The sequence below is a fragment of the Saccostrea cucullata genome, unplaced genomic scaffold, assembly GCF_032062105.1.
Source record: "Saccostrea cucullata isolate Sc308-1 unplaced genomic scaffold, CSIRO_AGI_Scuc_v1 ctg496, whole genome shotgun sequence".
NCBI lineage: Eukaryota > Metazoa > Mollusca > Bivalvia > Ostreida > Ostreidae > Saccostrea > Saccostrea cuccullata.
Genome location: NW_026930996.1, coordinates 69,158 through 93,018, shown reverse-complemented (window position 1 = coordinate 93,018; position 23,861 = coordinate 69,158). Strand labels below are relative to the sequence as shown.

General features: G+C 33.2%; 1 protein-coding gene across 2 annotated transcripts; it reads right to left on the bottom strand.

The window, feature by feature from the left end:
- Positions 1–206: 206 nt before the first annotated feature.
- On the bottom strand, positions 207–23,612 carry LOC134230955 (uncharacterized). 2 transcript variants are annotated; one of them, XM_062712815.1, is made up of 20 exons: positions 23,095–23,612; positions 22,397–22,542; positions 22,154–22,279; positions 16,471–16,691; positions 16,043–16,315; positions 13,046–13,108; positions 10,415–10,480; positions 8,429–8,503; positions 7,231–7,446; positions 5,659–5,880; positions 4,988–5,197; positions 4,524–4,793; positions 4,042–4,224; positions 3,000–3,251; positions 2,712–2,840; positions 2,283–2,516; positions 1,784–1,985; positions 1,339–1,437; positions 828–929; positions 207–596 (listed from the first exon to the last, which is right to left on the bottom strand). In XM_062712815.1, exons 2-20 carry the CDS (start codon positions 22,523–22,525, stop codon positions 315–317), a joined length of 3,354 nt encoding a protein of 1,117 aa, XP_062568799.1. In that variant the 5' UTR covers positions 22,526–22,542; positions 23,095–23,612; the 3' UTR covers positions 207–314. The 2 variants fall into 2 exon arrangements, with proteins under 2 accessions (XP_062568799.1, XP_062568800.1); XM_062712816.1 differs by lacking the exon at positions 4,988–5,197.
- Positions 23,613–23,861: the final 249 nt, after the last annotated feature.

Genomic DNA, 23,861 nt, shown 5'->3' with positions numbered 1-23,861 from the left:
AGAAGTTTTAATTAATTTTGTCATTTTTTAAAAATTTCTCTATAATCAGTTCATGCTCCTACAACCCCCTGGTTCCAAAACTGAAATAAAGATTTTCTATAATATTTGATGTCTGCAATATTTCATTGTGATCTTTATTTTTGGCCATTTGCTTTACATCGTTTTCATATAAATGGGTTTCAAGTGACAAGCAAGCAATTGAAATATAAAAATCTATATTTATTATTTCACAGAACAATTAACAGAACAAAGTATATAGAAATACATCCACTTTTGGCAAATTGTTATTGTGAATGAAAAGTTTAGAACATTAGTCATATACACTGAACCACACCCTTACTGAGCAGGTGCCCGTCCTTAAATAAGTACAGGGGAGGCCAAACGAGGAACTCCACGAACTGACCGGAATGTGTGAACTGTTTATACCGCGAGGTGTCGCAGCTCTCGCCGGGCTTGACAGACCACGTGATTGCTAGAGGCGGGTCCTGGACATTCATGAACCAGCACAGCTCCACGGCCCTGGAGATGAAACTTGAACAGGACAACTGCTGGGAGTCACTGAGCACGGTCCGCCCATCGGGAGTGTCATTGAACAACTGAAATAGAAGCAAATTAGATATGATGCGTGACTACTCCTGTAAAGAAGTATTATTATAATTTCCCGCCTAAGATTGTATTGTACTTATGTGATAGTGGACATCATTATATTTACAAACATGAAGTACAAAACAGAGTTTTTTTTCCAAAAAGGTGGATTTTTGAAAAGACTCATAAAGATACATTTTTTGAATTATTTAAGTAAACGTTGATTTTATTGATGTACACACCTTTAACACTGCCCTTGTTGCGTGGACAGCACAAGTCTTTCTTAAATCTTTGACCGCTTTTATTTCCTCTTTCGATAACTTTTTAATACTAGACAATACAAGCTAAAAATAAAAGTTAAATTTAATCTTAATAAGAGATTATTGTATTCCCTATCACAATTTTTGCTAATGCCTTCATTATTTGTTTGCGCTCTAATTGGCTGATACCATAATTGAATATAAAATAACTCGTCTATTGACTGAAATGTCCGTAGGTTATAACAAAATAACAAAAATGAAATGGGAATATTTATCTTTTTATTATTGGATCACACAAGAAACAAATTGAAAAGAATTTCGAGAGATACTTAATGAATTGTCCTTATTATTCCATTAGATTATGAATGCAGTACCTTTAGGTTACAGAATTAACCTTTCCAGCGTTCATATGACTCTCTTGGGTAGCCATATTGACAACAGGAGTCACATAATAAATGGGAAATTTTAAGCTTTGAGATAAAATGCCACAAACCGTTTCTCGTGTCCTGCCGGAAGTGTGCAGCATCAGGAGAACTTTGTGGAGCTCGGATAACTGGCCACTGGCGGCCACTTTACCAAAGTTGTAACAATCCTAAAAATGTACTCACTTATATAAAGCATGTAACAGTTACTGTTTGTTTACTTTAGTTATAAAGTTAATTGCTGAAATAATAAAGTGTCAGTTTGGGACAGGGTATGCTTTCTCGTCTATGGCATCTGATCTCACCTATCATGTTTTGGAAATCCGTTTTCGATCTTCTAGATTTAATATTTTAAAATAAATTTTTGAGCTTAATTATTGCTAGTTATCTCCGATTTCATTAAAGGGAAATGTAGATTATATCTAAATATTGAAGTTGGTGTGTTTTATAGAAACGCCTATTTCTATTAAAATAATATTACGGTTTACAAATTAAAAATAATTTTTTTACAGAAACCTTAAGGATCCTCAGCAGGGAGTCTACTGCTTCCTTCTCACTCATATGATATTGACCCGTCAGCGCCTCGAATGCTTCCGTCCATTCATTGTCGTAAAGTTCGGAGAATTTCTCGGCGATCTTCGTGGGCCTGTTGATATCACTGAGGTCAGCTATGGAGGGGTTACCGTCTGTTAGCTGTGCACTGGCCACAGAGCTCAGTCTGTTCAACATAAGAACATTTATTTGTCATCATTAGCAGTAATTGGAGGAAAAGTGCATTCTCACCTAACCATAGCTCTGGACAGAAGGCAAACCAAACACATCCTAGACAAACAATCACAATATCTACCAAGACAGAGGTTAACCTCGGGACTTCATTAAGCTAATGAGTGTTCTATATGCAGCTAGAATCTGCTGACCTAATGAACAATTAATGACATCTTCTGGATCGCAATATGAATGTATCCTTACTTATGATTTTTATGGCATAAGGAGACAATGGTCATTAGGTAAGTACCTTGTGAGCAGATTCTGGTTTTCTTTGGAGAGTTTATCAGACTCCTCCGCAGACTCTCGGAGTTTCTTCTGAAGGTCATCCACTCGCGCTTCATATGTGTCCTTGACCTTTGTGAATTCTTCCTCCAATTCTACTAGCTGGTCTTTGAGTTTGTGTAAACTTGATTTTTCTTTTTCTGCATTTTCTTCTGCTTTCTCTTTCTCAGAAACGGCCTTATTAAGTTCCGTTTTTAAACTTAAAAACAATTTAGGACAATATAAATTAGCAATTTCACTCTGTAGTCAATTTTGATAATTTAATAGCATCTCTTATATATTTCAAAAAATTACTTTATTGTAAGATTTTTTCATGTTAAACGTATCAAAAATATAATTTTCCAATTTTAAACAATCTTTTATCTTTGTGAATCGTCCTAGTTGGGACTCGGACCTTTCACACTCTATAAGAGTTTGTGCCAGCTTCTCGTCTCTGTCCTTGACCTGCTGAGCAAGGTGCGTTCTTTCTACTTTCAGTTTGCTCTCTGCATCAATCACGGTGCCATCTTTTTCTTGTAATGTCCTTGAATCAATAATTACGAAATCTTCATAACAATATATAAAAGGTAAAGATTAAGTTAATAAAAAAATATAAAGATGTGAATAAGGGCAGTTTTATTCAAGGTAAATAAATCTTGAATTGACTGTATGGGATTATTATAGTTATCGTATTCAGACGTACGCATATAAGGTAGAGTTTTCTCCCTTCAGTTTATTGAATTGTCTTAGAATCTGGTCCATTTCCTCCTTGGTGGAGGGGCGTGAGGGCGTGGCCTTGACCGAGGTAGATTGTTTTTTGTTACTGGATCGAGAGGCAGTTCTGTCAGATTTGTCTCCCCCTGGCGTGCCAGAGTTGTCGTCGCTGACGTATTCCCATAAGTTGTGTATATCTTCCCTCAGTCTGTCCAAGTCTGATCTTGTCCTCTGAATTATCCTAAAAAACAGAAATAATGCATAACAAGAGAAATAACTCAGCTAGATTATACCTATCTAATGTCGACCTGATTATAAATATACAATATTGCTGATGATAACAGCGACACGCTTGCAGCATCAGACTATTTGACGTAAACAGTAAGAGGTCACTTTATTAGATATACTACCATGATTGTGACCAGAGATTGAGGTATTGACAGAAATGTGATTAATTTGTCTTGAACCATGCAATCATTCAGAGGACATTGATACGGGCTGATTAATAATAGGATCCATATTTTACCGTCATCGTGAATTATCATTCAGTGACCTTGTTAGAACTGACCAAATGCTGAAATCTGATGTTTTGTAGTAATCAATATCATATAAAATTACTTCTATCATGGATCAATTTTTTTTTATATATGTGCATATTTTTATATAAATCATTTTGTCAGCATATATAATTCATCATTGAGTCAAATGCTGACTGACGTTTTTCATACTAATTGTTAGTCCATTATTCATACACTGAATTGATGACGAAATTTTCTACGTTGACAAGGAGCACACGGTTTCATCTGATGTTTCTAATTGTTTTATGGACTTTGATATTGAATACTGAATGTATTAAAAAGTTTATATAAAAATTAAAACACTCATATTTACGTCACACCAATCACAGCATCCCTGACCATTTCCTCACGCTCTTTTCTCAATAAAGGCATGTATAACCTTTTCTATTAATTCCCTATAATCTCACAATATATATCTACCTCTCCTCCTCCTATTAAGAGGGCCTTACTTACCCCTCCTTAATGTCCACTTCCTTGACCTTTGACTCCGCCCCTGATTTACAGACCCTCACCACGTGAGAAATATTGGAGGTATCCACGTCCCGCAGCGACACGTCCAAAACTTTACAAATCCCCTCTAGGTCTTGTTTGGTCTTAGCTAACGAATCTGATGCTTTCTTCAGGGAGTTTATTTCACTAAAATAAAAAAAAGATTTATATATATCACTATAATAGAAATTTCTATACAATAATTTCTATATTTATAGAAATGTAATTATTTCATAAACGTTTTCTATTTAAATTTTACCTTTTTTTTAATTGAAGGCTAAAAGTTTTTTAAAAAAAGTATTTAATTATGAACAAACTGCTCAAAATGCATTCATTTCAACATATATTCTAAATGTATATCAGTGTATTCTAAATATATCTAGTTTTCTACATCCCTTTTCAAACAATCAAACAAAATGATAATTGATAAAAATTATCAAACTAACTTGACCATTTGTTTATTCTGTGTCTGAATCTGTACAAATCCTATTTGTACGACATCCAGTTTTTTAAGCAGCTTGCTACACGACTCAGTCACGCCCTCGTGACTTTGACTGACGATTGACAGCTGTCGGGTAGGAGTGGGCGTGTCTCCGTGTATATTGTCTTCAGTATAAGTGGGCGTAACCCCTGTGTCCAGATTCATGATGCGACTCTCCAGAGCCGCTAAATCGTTCTCTACTTCCCGGAGGTTTTTGTCTTTTCCCACCGTTGCACTAAAATTTGTGAAAGATCGAGTTTTGCTACTAAATATCTATCAGCAAAATAAGAATAAAAAACATAACAAAACATTTAAAAGACAAAAAAAAAAGATTATCTAAAATAAATAACGGAGAAAAAATTCATGAAATTTGTATGGAAAAAAGAATAAGCAAAAACGTGAGAAAAAACCCATCAAATTCTAGTTTACCTAAGAGAATCATTAATGTACAGTCGTATGTGCTTTAACATTTCTATAGATCTAAGATTGGAGCTGCTTCGAACAGACAATGTGCTTTCACTACGGTGTGCATTTGATGGAAGTTGTTTAAAGGAAGCTTCAATCTCGCTGACCAACTGACTCAACAGAGAGCTGGACTCGCGGAGTCTGCTGATTTGTTGGTCCTGTTCCTGTAAAATCCTGAGAACAGACAGAAATGGAGGAGATTCAACTAAAGGTAGATCCCTTTACCATAAAGAAAAGGTTAGTCTATGTTATGTGCTTTAAATTGTCAAAAAGCAGATCATATAAAAATAAATGAATAAAATTATTAAATTGATGAAGAAAAATAATCATTAATGAAAAGAATATGCTTAGTAGATTTTTTTGAAAGAACAGTAAGTGCGAATACTTTATGGTTTTCATAGATTTATGAAGTATGTCATGATTTGAAAAGTATTTTCATATAAAAAGAAATCTATAATATTTATTTTTCTTCAAAGTTACCAGATAGGAAAAACAGGCTAAGTATAAGAATAAAGTTTTGCTAGAAAATAAAAGAATTAAATACAAATATTAAAAAGTAATTTTTATTTGAATTCACCATCACCACACACACCTATAGTTACAGGTAGTGGACCCTGAGTACCTGGCGTTCTCACCTGTCTTTTTCCTCCATTTTCTGCAGTCGGCTAACAACATTTGTTCTGGTTTCCTCTAAGAGGGACTGAAGGGCCGCCACCGAATTAGAGCCAGGTCGGAGAGTGCTTATATTCTTTGAATTGTTCCGAAGAGACGGCGATATATCGTGACAAAATCTATTTATCTCCTTCTCCAATTCTAAATAATTACTCTTCCAGACGGTGGAATCTTCTTCTATTCCTCTAAAAATTATTTATAGTGTTGGAGCTGCATTTTTTGCAATTGTATTGTGCAATTCAAGAGAAATTCAATTGTTTTGAAAATGCAATTCAAGAAAAATATAACGTGATAATTTGACACATGATATGATGATTTAAATACAATTACAAAGTTTATTTGAAATTCATTCAATGCATTAATATTTGGGTTATCTAAATAATTGTTCTTATGTATTCAAGAAAAATTAATTCTTGTAGCATCATTTCTCTAGTGAAGTGTCCTGTCTTTTCTAGACCAGAAGTAATTTTGAAAATTTTATGTTGCTGTTAAAATGTGTTATTATGATTAATTTGTACATTTATGATCAACGAAATAAAGCAAAAGGAAAACTTCTATTTACAATCCAATATACAGTTTAATAGGAGAAATCATTATTGTACAGGATGACAATAATGTAAAGAATGGGTGGACTTAACGCCTTATTTTGGATCTTTTTGCGACTCCTCGAACAATCTGTAAATGAAGTGAATCCAAAATATATTACGAACAATGGAAAGAGCTACATATACTTGGTTATATTAGGTGGAACATTTGTACAAAAACAATGCCCTGTTGCTATGAATCAAAATTGAAGCAACGATACATGAGTGTCGTCTTCCGGAATTCGATATGTACCCGGTGTGGTTTTTATGTCACACAATCAATATTTATAGGAGGCGGGGCTATTGAAATTAATTCAATGCATTTAAAACAATACTTAATATAAATTCTTAAAACGTTCCAAGAATTTTGTTTTCACTTTGAATTGTAATATTAAACAGGTCAATATCGAAAGTTTGTTTTTAAAAAATTTTTTGTTAAATTACATTATTTTGTTTGTCTCTTCTCCTTTTAATATAACATTATTTTGTTCAATATACAACTACAGTTTTCTTTGTGCTGACTATGTATTCAGAAGATGAAAAATGCGTGACCCTGATTATCTATTGATATTCAAGAAATCTTTAGGCACCATGCCTTCGATATTTATTTAAGTTAACCTCGAAAAGAGCGTTTTAAATTCACATCCGTACCATGAACACACGGTTAAGATATTGGAGGTTTATATGATGGAAAAAAATAGGCATTTTATGAAACTTAAATTAAGGCATTTTTTCTGGCCAGTTAAGTCCACCCATTCTTTGATTCAATGGAAGCTTTTAAATAGTTCTTCTATTGCAATTATGAACAACGGGAGTTTATTAACATTATTCTTTTTTCTGTCATTGAAATTGTTATTTACAATTTTGCAACAAAAAATTCCGACATCAAATTTGCAGCTCATATTGCTTTAATGTATACAGTTCTACCTCACTCTACTATAAGTTTCTTACTTGTTCTTGTCTTGGTGACTTTGTAAGTCCTTTGCCACAATGTCCAGAGTGGACACGAGTTCTCCTACATCAAACTGGTCAGTTTCTGTCCTGTATCGTGGCCTTTTGGAGGTCTTTACACCGGAACTTAAACTTCCCACCTTTTGGATTTCTTTCTTTAGTTTATTAAGGTCTTTCCGGAGAGTGTTTTCTGTGTCCTCTTTTTCTTGTATTGCACTTTAAGCAGTTAAACATTAACTATAATCATCAACTATAAAATACTAATCTGTAATATTTTTCACTATATACATGAACTAAACAAAAAACATTTAAGACAACTGATTCTTCAATAAAAACACAAGTCGGAATTTTTCACATCTTGTGATTAGTCTTTCACAAAATCACTGTAAAAATGTCGCAGCTTTCAATTTGACATTCAGATAAATATTTAGTTGCTTTCATTTATATGCTTTATGATACATGTAAATTTCGGCGAACTCGTTATTAGATGTTATGACGACATTCAATAATTACCAACTAACAACTAGATTGTATGACAAACGAAACGACGTCAACTTTTTCATCGTCAATTTCCCTTATATTTAAGTTGCTATATTCAATATTACTTAGGCTGCTTATACCTCTCAATTTACTCGATACAAAATACCGTAGTCTGAGTACAGTGATTTTTTTTTAAAAATCTGAAACATGCTACCGACAAAGAGGTTGATGCTTCAGGGATCTCAACAACCTTGTTTAAAGTCCATATTTCGAAAATTCTTTTTTATAGTTTATGACCTTAATAGCTTGTTTGAAAATAAACTTATGAATGGATAGTATTTTGACTTTTTACCAATAATAAGACCATTGTTTTTAAATAAATTTAAGCAGATAACTCCGTCTTATAAGGCTCACTGTGGGAGTGACCAATTGATAGGCGCTTACGCCTCCTTGGAGAATGATCTCAAGAATTTCATTTTTTTTTTTACTATTAAGCATCCATGGACCGATTGGTTTTAAGGTTATGAAGTTAAACAGTATTAAGATTTTTCATGTTAAGATAAAGTGCGATCTACCATAGGTCTGTTTTAGCACTTTTCATTTTGTATTGTTTTTAAGAATTCCGAAATCGATCATTACGCCGTATATTAACCCTTTTTCATTTAATTCTAATGCATATTTTGTTTAGAATGGTTACTTTTTTCAATTCTTGTTATACCTTTCGTACTTCTTTTTCAGTTGATTTTCAAGCTCTTTCATTCTTGTTTCGAAGTCTTTCTTCTCCTCTTGGTACCTAATAAATTGTAAAATGTTTAAAAATTTAATTAAAACTCTCTAAAAACAAGCGATTTTATGAATATTTATTTTTAAACATTGAGTCATATACTAGTATAAGAAATGGCTATCATAATTAATATAAATTTAAGATTTTGCATCGTCAGTGCAAAATACATGTGGACTCTCATGAACTGAACTCAAAACAGACTTAAGATAAATAACAAAAACTTTTTTTCAGAAAGAAGCATTTTTTCTCACAGATTTATATTTAGGCACGCAGTCTTAATAATGTTTGCCAGATAAAATAAAATTTTTTGTAAGATTTTCACAATGTTTAAAATTGGTGTTAAAATGTGTATAGAATTACATAGAAGACGAAACAAAGTCTTTCTATTTTAGGAATGTATTTTTTAAAATGTCATTTTCATGCAAAATCGGTAAAAAAAATATTTATCAATCCACGCATAAAATTTTTGGCTGTAATATATGTCCTTAATTAAGTAATTAAGTAATTTTGTTCTTGAATATCTTTTTTTATTATAATTTTTTTTTTTAAAATTTGGCAGTTATGTATAATATTCAAATTCCAACAAATAATAAATGCAAATTCTGTTCATTATCATTTTTAAAAGAAAAGTAATATTGATTTAAAATTTTGACTTACGTGTATTCTCAGTTTATGGTTTTGAAGCCAGGTACTTGAGAAGTACGAGTAATAATTAAAGCCTTGTCATAACGAACATTATTTTTTAAATTTTCTGTTGCGTAAGGATCAAAATAATTTTACATAAAAGAGTATAGTTATTTCTATTAATGTTTCAGTACACATATTTATACAGCGTCTTTCTTATCATGAGGCATATTACTCGACAAAACCACTATTAATGCAGTATTATAAAAAGGTCACATTTTTGGTGACCAATACATTTAAAAATTCATGTCATTTTAAAATAAAAAGCTCTCATACAGATCAGTGATTGGATATAAACCATTAAAAGTAGTTACTGTAGTTAATCTGAGAAAATGTCTTTGAAGTAGAGATGATATTATTAATACAAACTTGGACTTTAGTTCCCTTCTTATTTTCTCCCGTAAAAAGATCCAAGGCATATATACAATAATTGGAGTTGAACAAATTTTCAGAAATAATTTCTTATGAATAATATTTTTAAATAGATATAGTTCAATTAAGTTTCAATAAATGATACCTGTTATCTTTGTTTCTACTCAAAAAGTTCATGAGTAAGAATATTGCATATTTGTTATTGCTAAAACTAAGTTCTTCGCGCTAACTTTGTAGTTTTCAGATATTTAAATCTATAGTGTTTCATACATTATTTGAACAACTATGATTTCAAAGGAAAAATAAAAGAGAAAAATATCACTGGCTGTACGTGTTAGAATCTAAAAAATTATTTTCATGATCACTCCCAAGACCTGTTTACACAAAAGAGAAACATTCTCGAAACAAAGATTTTTTTATGAAAATTGACACATTCTTTTGTGTTTTTTGTATTTGTGTGTGTCTGTAGCTACTAAACCGCTTCCTTTTTCTCAGAGGATTTTTGTCACTTTATAAGCATTCCTAAATCAATTAGTTGTCTTAAATAAATTAAGATTCTTCATTTTTGATTGATTGATTGTTTATTTGTTTAATGTCCCTCTGAAAAAATTTTCACTCATATGGAGACGCTTTACATTTTTGAGTTGCTCCAATGTTTCCTGGCCTTTTTTTTTATTTAATGTACATAAGAAAGTTAACTTTCGTCACCGTTTACTTTTAAGCCAACGTCTCTAAAATAACTACCTTAAGCTTGTTAGTGATACAAACCTCTCGTCTATCACTACATTTAGCTTAATTATAGTGATACAAACCTCTCTATTTCACGTCTACCTGTCCACCTTTATATTTATTGGTATTCCTTACCTCTCTTCAATCATTCCTACATGTCTCCCTTTAGCCTTGTTGGTGATAGAATGGATCCCACGTAATCTAAGATGAAAAACAAAAATCAAAGCTTTTATGTCCAATCTCAAACTTTATTTTTCTTGTTTTGTTTTGTACAGGTTCATTGAAAGTTTACGGATTTTCCAGACATATTTTTGTCTTTTTTTTTACTTTATGTTGTTATCATATATGTACAAATGAAAAATAATAAATCTCAAGATATGTACTATAAGATATACAATACATTCTTCTAAAGTCGGTAATTTGGTAATAGCCACCATACAACAGTCAGTAGAATCGGAAATTATTGATAAATGTACATTCTGATACTATTTCCTGTAGTCAAAGCATTGGAAAAGCATTAATTGTCTCTTTATCACATGATTTTCCACATATTTTCTAAATAGTTTCCAAACACGTGAATGTATTAAACATTTACTAAATATCCATTAACTGCATGGAAGAGGGCTATATTACCATTATCTTATATCAAATAACAATAGATATACCATTTATACAAGATGTCAACTCGATAAAATTTATTGAGATAATGAACAGTATTCATGCTCAACAGGTCATCAAACAATATTAATTTTGGGCAGAGCAAACACGGACCCCCAAAACATTAAAGGTACCATGGAGAAATGAGCAAATACTGTGGACTGGTCACACCCACCCTGTGCTACTTATCATGATCGGGAAATATCGGAAAATCCGAAGAGAATTCAATGTGTAAATAATAATATAACAATTAGTACAAAAACGCCAGCATTTGACTCAATAATAAATTCTTCATGCAATTGTTGACAAGATCATTGTATAAACCATAGAACGTACGAAATGATGACCTTAAACGAGACTGCTGATATTCTTGTTTCATCTACTTGCCTGTCAATAACCTACTTTGTTTTAGAAATTGTTCATATGTAGAGCATGCTCTTGCGTATCGAATCAACTGAGAGATTTTAAGCCCGTATGCAGGTGATGAAGGTATATTCTTGATAGATTGAAAAGTTAAAGTCATCACGTTTAATAAAAAGCTTGGCTGCTAGATGATTATCATTGACGTCTTTTTCGATAGGATATCCAAATATGAAATAGATGTGTCATGCTCTATGGTATCTTGTATTTCAAGATATATGGACTTGAAATTGAGCTAAAAGACCCCACAGAGTATGCCATATGTCTTTTATTTGGACGTTTTATCGACTATAGGCGATATGGACCAACCAACAACTATCTGTCTGAAAAACAAGAGATGAATTGAACAATTCCATCATCAACTTTCCCCATTAGTGTAATAACAGCCCGCTATCACCTGCATATAATGTTTATATCTCCCAACTTATTTGATACTCAAGAGCATGCTCCGAGTGAAATCATTTTTTAGCCTATGCAGGCTATTGACTTACATAGATTTTACCTTCACGTAGATTTTACACTTCTTTAAAAGTCGGCATTTCGTAAATTCTATGGTCTTTATAATATAGTAGCAGTATAACCAAAGTTTGGTCACATTTTTTGTCTAATTTGTTTCAAACCAATTTTTGAGCCTTTGCTTTTGTACTGTACTTGACTATGGAAAGTTCTGGATCAATACATATTGCTCATATAGCGGGTGTGCTCGGTCAATATGGGATGCTTACTCGTCCTAGGCATCCAATCCCACCTTTTATGCCATCTTAACAAATGTGTATTGTTTTTGGATTTTTTAAAATTTGATCACTGTTTATTATTTTTCATGAAGGACAATGAAATAACGAACAGTATTCAACATCAAAGTCCAAAAAAAAAAAATAGGAGCAGAGCAAACACAGACCTCTAAACATCAGAGGTGGGATCAGGTGCCATGCAGGTGCCATGCAGGAGTGAGTATCCCCTACTGACCGGTCACACCCACCGGGTGCTCCTTGTCTTGATCGGGGAATAACGGAAAAACCCGTCGTCAATTCATTATGTAAATAATGGACTAACACTTAATATGAAAAACGTCAATTAATCAGCATTTGACTCAATGATAAATTGTATTTGCTGACGAGGTCATTGCATCGATCATAGAACTTAGAAATGATGACTTTAAACGAGACTTCTGATATTCTTGTTTCATCAACTTGTTTATCAATAATTTGCCTCTTTTTAGAAATTCCTTCATACGTAAAGCATGCTCTTGCGTTTTGAATCAACTGAGATATATAAACGCCGTATGCAGGTGATCAAGGTATATTGCTGCATAAGTAAGGGAAGTTGACGATAGAAAAGTTAAAGTCATCACGTTTATCATAAAACTTGGTTGTTAGATTGCCATTAACGTCTTTTTCAAGTAAAATATCCAAGTATGAAACATATGTGTCAGACTCTGTGGTATATTTTATCTAAAGCTCACCTGGATAAATCGTATTGGCATAGGAATAGAATTACCATTGTTAATTGACAATACGTTGTCAATAATATATCTAAATGTTGAGTTGAAGGCCACAGCAAGTGTTTTCTTCTTTTCATGCATAAGATTTTGCACAAATCTTGCTTCAAATAAGTTCAAAAATAAAACAAGATTTTGAAAAATGGAGGATTTTTTCATCAGATAATTATGTTAGCTTTAATTTGACTAACCTCTCCAGTTCTTTTGATTGGTCTGCAGCCTGGATTTTATACTTCTGAATCTGAGCTTGTAAACTGAAAATACAAACGAAATTCTCATGAGATTGTTATAAAAAATTTAACTATAAATTTTAATATACTGTAAATGAACGAACCTTGGTCATGTTAATGCTCTATACTGCCTATAAATCCTTCTAGGGTTACATAACATTCATAAAATTATTATTGATTTTAAAGTTATTAGATTATTTTTAAATTTTCACTGTAAAGCTTTAGAAATCTATTAAAGCCCTGTCTATAGAGTTTATATTGTCAGGCATCGAATATAAAAACCAGTTTAGTTTGAAATCACATCGGTCCATTGAGATTCCATCTCGTAAAAATTTTATAATACGTCAGTGTATAATGAATCAGTCTCCTATTAATTTCTGTGTTAAAAATGAATGTATTTGAGGCTGATTCTGGTTTTCCCTCCGTGTTGTAACATTTATTTTTTTAAATTTCATATGAGGATTTCGTCTTTTTTTTCTTTCGCCCTTGCCTTAATCAATAGTTATTTTCTAAATATTACCTGAAATCATTGTAAATAGTACTAGTCTCTATGTTCTACGTTTTTAATTTTCTAGATTATACCCTCAATCAAAACGAAAGCATTATGAAATTTAATATAATTTATAATTAATAATATAATTATAAACGATAAAGGTATTTGTTATGTTTTAAGATATTTAAGATACTATGAATGCGTATTAAGCTGGACAGTAAATAAGCTTTTCATCCTTTTATGTTTGAATAACAGGACGTCAAAAAATGCACAGAAAAGCGTCCAATGAAACCCCCTTCTTCCTATTGTGTGTGTTGAGTGGACAGATTGTTATCATCACCTGCTTATGGTCTTCATGCCTCTGACCTTATTTGCTACTCAAAAGCTTGCTCTGGGTTCACTATGATATCATTATAAAGCGAATCAAGCTACTTACAGTCACTTTCTGATAAGTTGATGTTAAAGGAATTTCATAAGCCTCATTTTGTAAATGTAATTGTCCTTATAATGACCTTAATAACAAATATAACCTATCAATTGGCTGGATTTTTTGGCTAACTTGTTTCTTAGAATTATAAGGCCTTTGCTTTTATACTGAATTGACAAGGAATAGTTCCGTCTACCCAATCAATACATAGGACCTACGACATGTGTGACCGGTTAACAGGGAATGTCTACCTAATCAATACATAGGACCTACGACATGTGTGACCGGTTAACAGGGGATGTCTACCTAATCAATACATAGGACCTACGACATGTGTGACCGGTTAACAGGGGATGTCTACCTAATCAATACATAGGACCTACGACATGTGTGACCGGTTAACAGGGGATGTCTACCTAATCAATACATAGGACTACGACATGTGTGACCGGTTAACAGGGGATGTCTACCTAATCAATACATAGGACCTACGACATGTGTGACCGGTTAACAGGGGATGTCTACCTAATCAATACATAGGACCTATGACATGTGTGACCGGTTAACAGGGAATGTCTACCTAATCAATACATAGGACTACGACATGTGTGGCCAGTTAACAGGGGATGTCTACCTAATCAATACATAGGACTACGACACGTGTGGCCGGTTAACAGGGGATGTCTACCTAATCAATACATAGGACCTACGACATGTGTGACCGGTTAACAGGGGATGTCTACCTAATCAATACATAGGACCTACGACATGTGTGACTGGTTAACAGGGGATGTCTACCTAATCAATACATAGGACCTACGACATGTGTGACCGGTTAACAGGGGATGTCTACCTAATCAATACATAGGACTACGACACGTGTGGCCGGTTAACAGGGGATGTCTACCTAATCAATACATAGGACCTACGACATGTGTGACCGGTTAACAGGGGATGTCTACCTAATCAATACATAGGACCTACGACATGTGTGACCGGTTAACAGGGGATGTCTACCTAATCAATACATAGGACCTACGACATGTGTGACCGGTTAATAGGGGATGTTTTCTTCGTCCGAGCACCTGATCCCACCTCTGGAATTTCCAGTGTTCGTTTTTTATGGCCCCTTCATATACTAGTATAATTTGAGGATTTTTTAAAGATCGATCACTGTTCGTTATCTTTGAATATTTTTGTGAAGAAAGCTGATGCAATACACCTATTTTATCTTAACATGTGTAGGTGTAAACCAATAGAGATTCGTATTCTTCAGATAAGAAAAACCTAAATTGGGTAAAGAAAAATCTTATCGAAAGATTGAACGGACTCGAACATTTCTTACAAGGAAAGATACATGAAATTTAGAAAATTGATGAACGTCGTTCTTAGACTGTTTTTCTCTCTTCTTCTTGCTATTTTTAATAGATGATAGATGATACAAAAATATTAACAGTCTCGTTTAAAGTCACAATATTGCAAACACCAATGAACTTGCTATCGTTAAAATGAAGTCGACTAACTTTTTTTTTTGAAAAAAATTGTTAAGCCATTACTTTCACATTCAATTGGCCACATATTTTTCATGATAATAGCCTACAGAGGATGCATGCTTACCCATGACACCTGGCCTGGAGACCATAAACTGAGAACAGACTTAAGTCAAATTAGAATGGCTTTTTATTGATGATACATACTTCATCAAAAGTTTGCAGGATTGTATAATATTCCAATTAAAACATATGGTAAAAGTTTTATCTTGTTATCAAAATTATTTCAAAAGTTATATTGATTTGAAATTTTGACTTAAGTCTGTTCTCAGTTTACGGTCTTGGGGCCAGATCCCATCTCTTATGCTTATAGGTGTCCATTTTTGTTCTTTGAAGCTTGCTTACTGTTCATTATCCCAATATTTCATAGTACGTGTAAATTCCGTCGTTTTAGTTTTTTTTTTCCTTTCTCGGATATTTATTCTGAATTTACCTGAGTATTTCTTCGTTCTTTTTTTTTCTTTTTGAGAAATTTATTCTCAATTTACCTGAGTATATCTTCGTTTTGTTTTTCCCTCCTCCTCTGAAGTTCATCTTCAAATGTTTGAAGTCTCTGCAGAAGTTCTTTGACGTCATATTCCTCGCGTTTGTGACGTCGATGGGGGCTAGGTGACCGGCGAGGGTGACGTACTTTAGTGGATGGTTTGATATCACTCTCCTTTGAGAGTTTGTTGATTTCCAAATGATTAAACAATCGAGAGATTGTCTTATTTAATGATGACATTTCCTCAGGTCCTGGGTTCTTGGTCAGGGATCCCTTTCTGAAAGGTTTGGAAATTTTACTTAATACTGATGTGAAACTTGTTTGCTTTTATTCTGGCTTGTATGGAAAATAAAAATATACAAAACTGATTGTTTGAATTGCTTGTCTCAGACTCTGAAAGGTATCTAGTTTGTAAGGCAGCTTTGTACTCACATCTCCACAGGTGGTCTTCGGGTCCGTATTGTGGGGGGAGCGTCTGGCTCTATGTGCGGCCTTTGGTATCCGGGTCCCCCGGCACGCAGTTTTTGGCGGGCGTGACTGTTGGAGAGTGTTACCGTGACGGCACGAGGGTTAGCTTGTTTAGAGTTTCCTGGCTGTTGAGTAGCTTTGAGGGAAGGCTTAACTCTGGAGGGGGATTCATGTGCACCTAAAATCTTTAATTAGGTGTTGTTTTTATAATGCAGCTATAATTATAGATCTCATGTAACAGATTTTAATAGAATTCAAACCATAAAAAAGTTAACTATTAAATTCTCAAAATACTTTGATAATCTTAGTTAACGTTGATCAAAACTTCTCATATTTATATAATTTTTCCTAGAAAAAATTTATAAATAAATAGTCATAAATAAATCTGAGTTATGAGCCCTAGCTTCCCTGAGCCTGAGAGGTCGGACCAAAAATGCAATGTAATAAACACTTTTAAACATTAGAGACTCTGTCCTGTGTGAATATTAGACGCCTTTTAGATGCCTTTTTTGTCACACAAAAACCTTATGTAATCAAATTGATATTATTATGCTGTAAGATATTTTAGAATATTCGGAGCTTTGTTTTTCATATTCTCTCGTTAAAATAATTAAAAATTTCTGTAACTATTATTCTGCAGCGAACACAGGATGCCATGAAAAATATGGAGATAACGAACACTATTCAAGATCAGAAGTCCATAAAACAATACATAATAGGAGCAGAGCAAACAAGGGCCTCCAAAACATCAAAGGTGGGATCAGGTTCCATGGAGGTGTGAGCATCCACTGCCGACTGGTCACGCTCGCCGTGTGCTCTCTGTCATGATCGGGGGAAAAACCCCCGGAAAAAACGGTCGCCAATTCAGTGTATAAATAATGGACTAACAATTGGCATGAAAAACGTCAGTCAGCCTTAGGCTCAATGATAAAGTGTACTTTCTGACAAGGTCATGGTATCGACTATAGAACTTACGAAATGACGACTTTAAATGAGACTGCTGATATTCTTGTTTCAGCAACTTGTTTGTCAATAATTAACCTCGTTCTAGAAACTGTTTGTATGTAGAGCATGCTCTTGCGTATGGAATCAACTAAGATATATATACTCCGTATGCAGCTGATGCAGGTGATGAAAGTATATTGTGCATAGGTAAGGGAAGTTGACGATTGCAAAGTTAAAGTCATAACGTTTATCACAAAGCTTCGGTTGTTATATTACCCTATTACCATTAACGTCTTTTTCAAGGAAAACATCCAAAATGTGAAATATATAGATTTGTCAGACTCTGTGGTATCTTTTATCTAGATCTCAAGCTCACCATCTATTTATACATAGCATCAAATAATAACACAGTTATTTATTTTTACAAACAACATAAAATAATTTTGCCTCTAGTTTATACATGTAATCAAAATTTGATTTATAAAAGCTATAATAGATATTGTTGAAGCTATCTCCTTTACATGACCCTAGACTATAACTACGCCTATGTTGATTGTGATGGCCCTGAATTTTTATCCCTTTTCTTGACATTTATCCGTTCATTCGATGCCGAAGTAATGCCTACAGCTTAAGAAGCATTAAATGTTTCATAGATTTTTAGATATTTTACGCATTTTATTAATTTACAAATTGACTATCAATAAAGGATTAAGTGTTTTTTTCATGAGAGATGATTTCTGTTTAATTTACGATTAACATCGCGGTAGAAGCTAATTCCGAGGATTAGATATCTCAATGTGACAAGATATGTAATTTAACCGACAAACTCAGAAAATCACCCCTGTCCCACTCAGTCTTAAGGACAGTTCCCATTGTTTTAATGTTGAAATTATTTTGTTAACTCATTCCATTAGGAGTACTGTTATGAACAATGAACATAACCAAAAAACGCGTGAATTTTGGATTTAAAACGGAAAAGAAAATGTTAAAAACCAAGCTGGACGCATGGGCCCGGAGAATGGAAGAGAGAGAGTGCGTGCACTGCACGTGCAGGGAATCTGAGGTAAGATAGGCATACGATACTAAGACAAATTGTTTATTCATTCTGTGTCTATCGTCAAGAAACAATAACGTCAACCCTTTTTGATCATATTAATAGGCGCAACAATAGAATGAACTTTTTATAAATAATCCCTCTGAGACTGAGTAGTCTGATATTGTCTTGAGGGTCAACAATCAATCAGTTCTGGATATAGAGGAGTAAAAATATCGACAAACCCCATCAAATGTTCATTGCAATCATCATAAATATTCCAATAGATTTAGAGGATCAATGTCGATATATTCAGCGCAGAACATCATAACCACAGGTACTCCCCACTGTGTCCAATACACAAAAATACGAGTACCGAAGTAATGTCAAAAACCATCTTAGAAAATTAAATATCGAATAGTGTACCACAGCCGATCAGTACCCCCTCACTCACTGTAGATAAACAGTCAACACTCAAAAGAAAATCATTTTGTACTAGTCTATTTCATACTCATCGAGAATAAAAAGTCAATCTATAGATTGAGAAAAATAAGCCATATTCCCACTGGCCGCGAGTCTATATGCGAAAATAAATTCCAATTCTCTCTGGAATCCAATTTCGGGGAATTTGTTCTTTGGCGTCAAAAATTTTTCTAAATAAATAAAATTTATATTGATACATTATGTTACAGATTCAGAACCATTCTTACCCTAACAAAAATACTTGAGTAAACTATAGTCAACTATAGTTTTCAATAGTAAACAATAGTAAATCAAAGTTCCAAAGTTTTCACAATATTAAATCAAAATTAGACAATTTTCAATTTAGTAAATCAAAGTTCCAAAGTTTTTACTATAGAAAATCAAAATTTCAAAGTTTTCACTATAGTATATCAGAGTTCCAAAGTTTTTACTATGGTAAAGGAATGTTCCAAAGTTTTTACTATAGTATAGTAAATCAAAGTTCCAAAGTTTTTACTATAGTAAATCAAAGTTCCAGTTTTTACTTTAGTTAATTAAAGTTTTAATTTTTTAAATTAATTTACCAACTTATCTAATTTTATAAAATCTTTATAATTATTTAACTGTTTTAAGAGGTTTGATATAGGGTTGGTTGGTTCGAGCTAGGTATTGTTGTACATCTTTGTTGAAATATACAAAGTTATTAGTTCAAATGCTATATTTTTATTTAAAAAAAAAATGTTGACTAGAGTTATCGAAGTAAATATTTTGATACTAAATGATGCAAATTTTATTTTTGAATAAGTATTTTTTTTCTCTCCATAACGTTATATTTGCATAAAATTAAATAGAATAAAATAAATATTGCTTAATTATCGGCGCAAAAGAAAACGTTTGCATTAAAATTCATTTCTTAAACATAATTCATTTTGGGACGGGTCGGGCTTTTAAAAAGTTTTTTTTTGAGCTGTTATGAATGCTAACCTAGAAATATCGTATAATGGACAGAATCATGAGAATGGGAACGAAAAACATATTTTCATGGGTTTTGTAGTATTAAATCAAAGTTTTTAAGTTTTTACTATAGTAAAGCAAAGTTCCAAAGTTTTCAATAAAAGTAAGGCAAAGTTCTGAAGTTTTCACTAAAGTAAATCAAGTTTCAAAGGTTTTTACTCTGGTACTATAGTTAACTATAGTATTTTTTTGTTAGGGTAGTTATAGTTAAACTGATAAATTTGACTGAATTGCACCCTTAATCTACCCAATATTATTAACATTTTATCAAGTATTCGGATATTGATTCTTGTAAAAAAAAAATTAAATTTACAAGCTAAAGTTTGGGTTGTTCTTGTCATGAAAATGAAAACGCATAGATAACATGCTTGATTTCGGAGAAAATGATAATAACTTTTATCTTGAGAAAGCTTTTAGCTGGGCTACTTTGTACTTTTAACTCGAGGAGGTGACAACTTGTATCTTAATATTATCTTGACAAATCTCAACAACATGTTTAAATGTATCGATTCTACAAACACGGTGATAACTCAACAACAGCTAAATGTTCAGATAAAAAAAATCTATACATCTGAATTGTCATAGTTCGGTATCTAGATAAATATGATCCAATTGAACAGATTTATGTCTAAATATTAGATCTAATTGGAGCTGAATTAAAATAAAACATTTTTTTTGTCTACGCGCTGTTCTATTGCATTTAACATCGAGTATTAAATCTTTCACAGAATTCATTTATTAAAAATTTGCAAAAAGCTATGCATTGGAAATTTTAATGTTCTTACCGCCGATTTTTGATAAAATGAACAAAAAAAATTACTGGAAAGCTTAGTTAAAAACTAATTTCACTGAAACTTTATGTGAACTATAAAATGTATACTAGTACATTTCATAAGAAAAGAAAGACAGGGCATAAAATGCGCGGAAATTCGGGTGTTATTTTGTCTATTTGCTTTCATTTCTTTACAATAAGACCTGTTTTTGATAGTCGTGATCATTGAGCAGCTAAGTTTTATTTGGCAGATGTTTGTTTTCTGATGTCTTTTTATCACACAGTGGGACGTGGAGACCGGTCCTTCGGATGAGACCGTATAAACCGAGGTCCCGTGTCGCAGGAGGAGTTCGCACGAAAAAGATCCCTCACTGCTCAAAGGCCCTTAGTGCCGAGTATAGGAAAAAATATGTAGCTCTTCACTGGCAAGTGGTGGCGTCTCCAAATGAGTGAAAAATCCTCTAGAGGGACGTTAAACAACATACAATCAATCAATCAATCAATCAATCAATCAATCTTTTATTTCACTGAATTATCAGAGTATTGATATCGAAGAAACTACATACAGTTGTAGCGAAACAGAGCAGTGTAATACTGTTAATAAAGTAAGAGATATCAACAATTAAAACACCAAACCCAAATATACCTCAAAGAGTGTCCTATTCACTCCTTTATCTCTGTTACTACAGTTAACGTAACTCCCTACATTCGTGCTAAAACAATATTTGTCATTAACTTATATAAAGGAACTTGGTGGGTGGGTGCGTGCATATGTTGAATACGAAATAAATTTATATCAAAATTGTTCGACAAACTAGACGAAAGAGGGTGTAAATATAAAAATTAACAGACTTGAACATTCCTATTGCAGAGAACAGCACTGGTCTATTATTCGTAATATATGGTCTGAATTCATGATGAACAGAAATAAATCCAAGTGTTTACATGCATTCAGCGTTCAGAGCTCGTCTTTCTAGAAAGACTCTCATAGAAGACCCATTTTGCCTAACCGAATTTCAATTGGATAGCTCCTTTTATATTACTTTTAAATCGAACTGTTTAGAAAAGCATTACACTTTTTAATGTACGTTTTAAGGTTTAAATGCTTTAAGAATCACCAGAGAACACAGCATGGTCAGGGTTTTAATAAAAAACATACCACGTAAAATGACGTCTCTTCGATTCATTTTAAGAATTTTTTCCCTTTGAACTGTTCATTTAGATTCTTAAGTTTTTAAACGTGAATGACTTTTATGAAATTATAACCTATTTAGACCTATTCAGTAGTCATTGAAATTTTTGATGAAATGTAAACCCTGATCAAAGACTAGTTTTAATCATTTGGTGTTTACGTCTGAAGGTTAATTATACTGACTTTTTGATGTACAATATAATTATAGAAAGTATTATAAAAAACGAACCTCATTTATATCGGTCTTGGCAGCTTCAAACCCGACCTTGACATTCTTGTAGGATCCTTCACCTTTGAGGCTTATTTCCAGCTTCTTTAAAGAGGAGCCGATATCGGCTGTCTGTCCAGCTTTTACCTACCAAAATAAAACTTGATACAATCCTCCCCAGAATCTATTTCTCACTGTACTATGTGTACGAACTATTCATTCTTATTTCTCACGTCGTCCTTGGATGCATGCCATTAACTCTACCTTGCTGACAGCCGCTTTGAATCCTGAAAATGCGTCGGAAGTGACTTTTGAGTTGAGACATTTTTTGTCTGTGAGAAGTTTTTCTAGTCTTTCCTGAACGTCTGAAAGTCTCTGTGTGTTCACCGTCATCTGTGTATGGCCTTTATCTGAAAGAAAAACAATACATGTACTCAATTGGATTAAAATCCACACAATTCACTAAAACAAAAGTGACCTCCGAGATACATGTGAGAGATTTACAATCAGTCATGCAATATATATCATCGAAGTCTAAGAAGTGATTTTATCACTCAGTATGCAATGGCACAAGATATATTCAAGTATGTGAAATACAGAATATTTATCTTCTAATAGATATGTTTCAAAAAGGCAACAAGACATGTTCAATCAACTTTAAGACAAAGGCGGAAAAAAACTACAAGTAAATCCCGTAATATCACCGTGTTCTTCGGAAGTCATTTTGCTTAACTGGAAATTTCCTCATCTCAATTGTGATAAAACAAATGGCCAGTGGCATTATGAATATGTGCAATGTACATATGATAATGAAACTGGAGAAATGTCGACAATTTAATTCACAGTTTAATACTCCATCACGCTGATATTGGCGATAGTGGAATATTTGATACAGAGACAATCGACTCAATAAAATCAGAGTTATAATAGAATGACGTCACACATCTACAAGGAATACTTACTATTAGACGTCTAAGATGTTCCAGATTCCAGGTATTCAATCATTTATTTTACCTAGGAACACACGTGCTTTCCTCTTTTATGGCACTCACGGGTACAATAATTTCTCCCAAAGCGGTTTGTGGAGATTGGCTGAATCGATTTAAAATTGAAACATTTGTGGCCTCATTTGTAATAACCTGGCTTCTGACGACCTAGGTAAATAGTAGCTGTCGTAAAACAAACACTTAATAGTTTCCGTACACCAACTACGTCACAATCAACTAATGTGCTCCAAAGGTATTACATCTCCCGTGTCAGCCAATAATAAATTCCTCAAACGGGTCAAAGAAGCCATAAAAACGAAGTAGAGATATATTTCTCTGTGTACGGTTAGATAGCTAGGTGTACAGCAGGTGCCCGAAACATTCAAAAAGCCGGCCTTGAGATGTCACCCGTGATTGCAGTACAGAGAAATACAGATAAATCCTCAGCTACCTGTTGGTCCGTGTACAACACACCGTGTATTGTGTGATGAAAAGGAAATTATATACCACAAATAATTGTATGCTGTTGGGTATTGGAATTTAAATTCACTTCAATTAAAAAATCATGATCGTTTGAATGGATAATACAAACCTGTCAAAGACCAGAAATAATCTGGAATCGTCCCATCTTAAAATGCGGGAGGGTTGCTAAACTAGAAGGTCCCGCCCTCTATTTACCGATAGCACGGGTACTGGTGATTCTTCAAGACTCGGGAAATTGAGATATAATTTGACGCTATCAT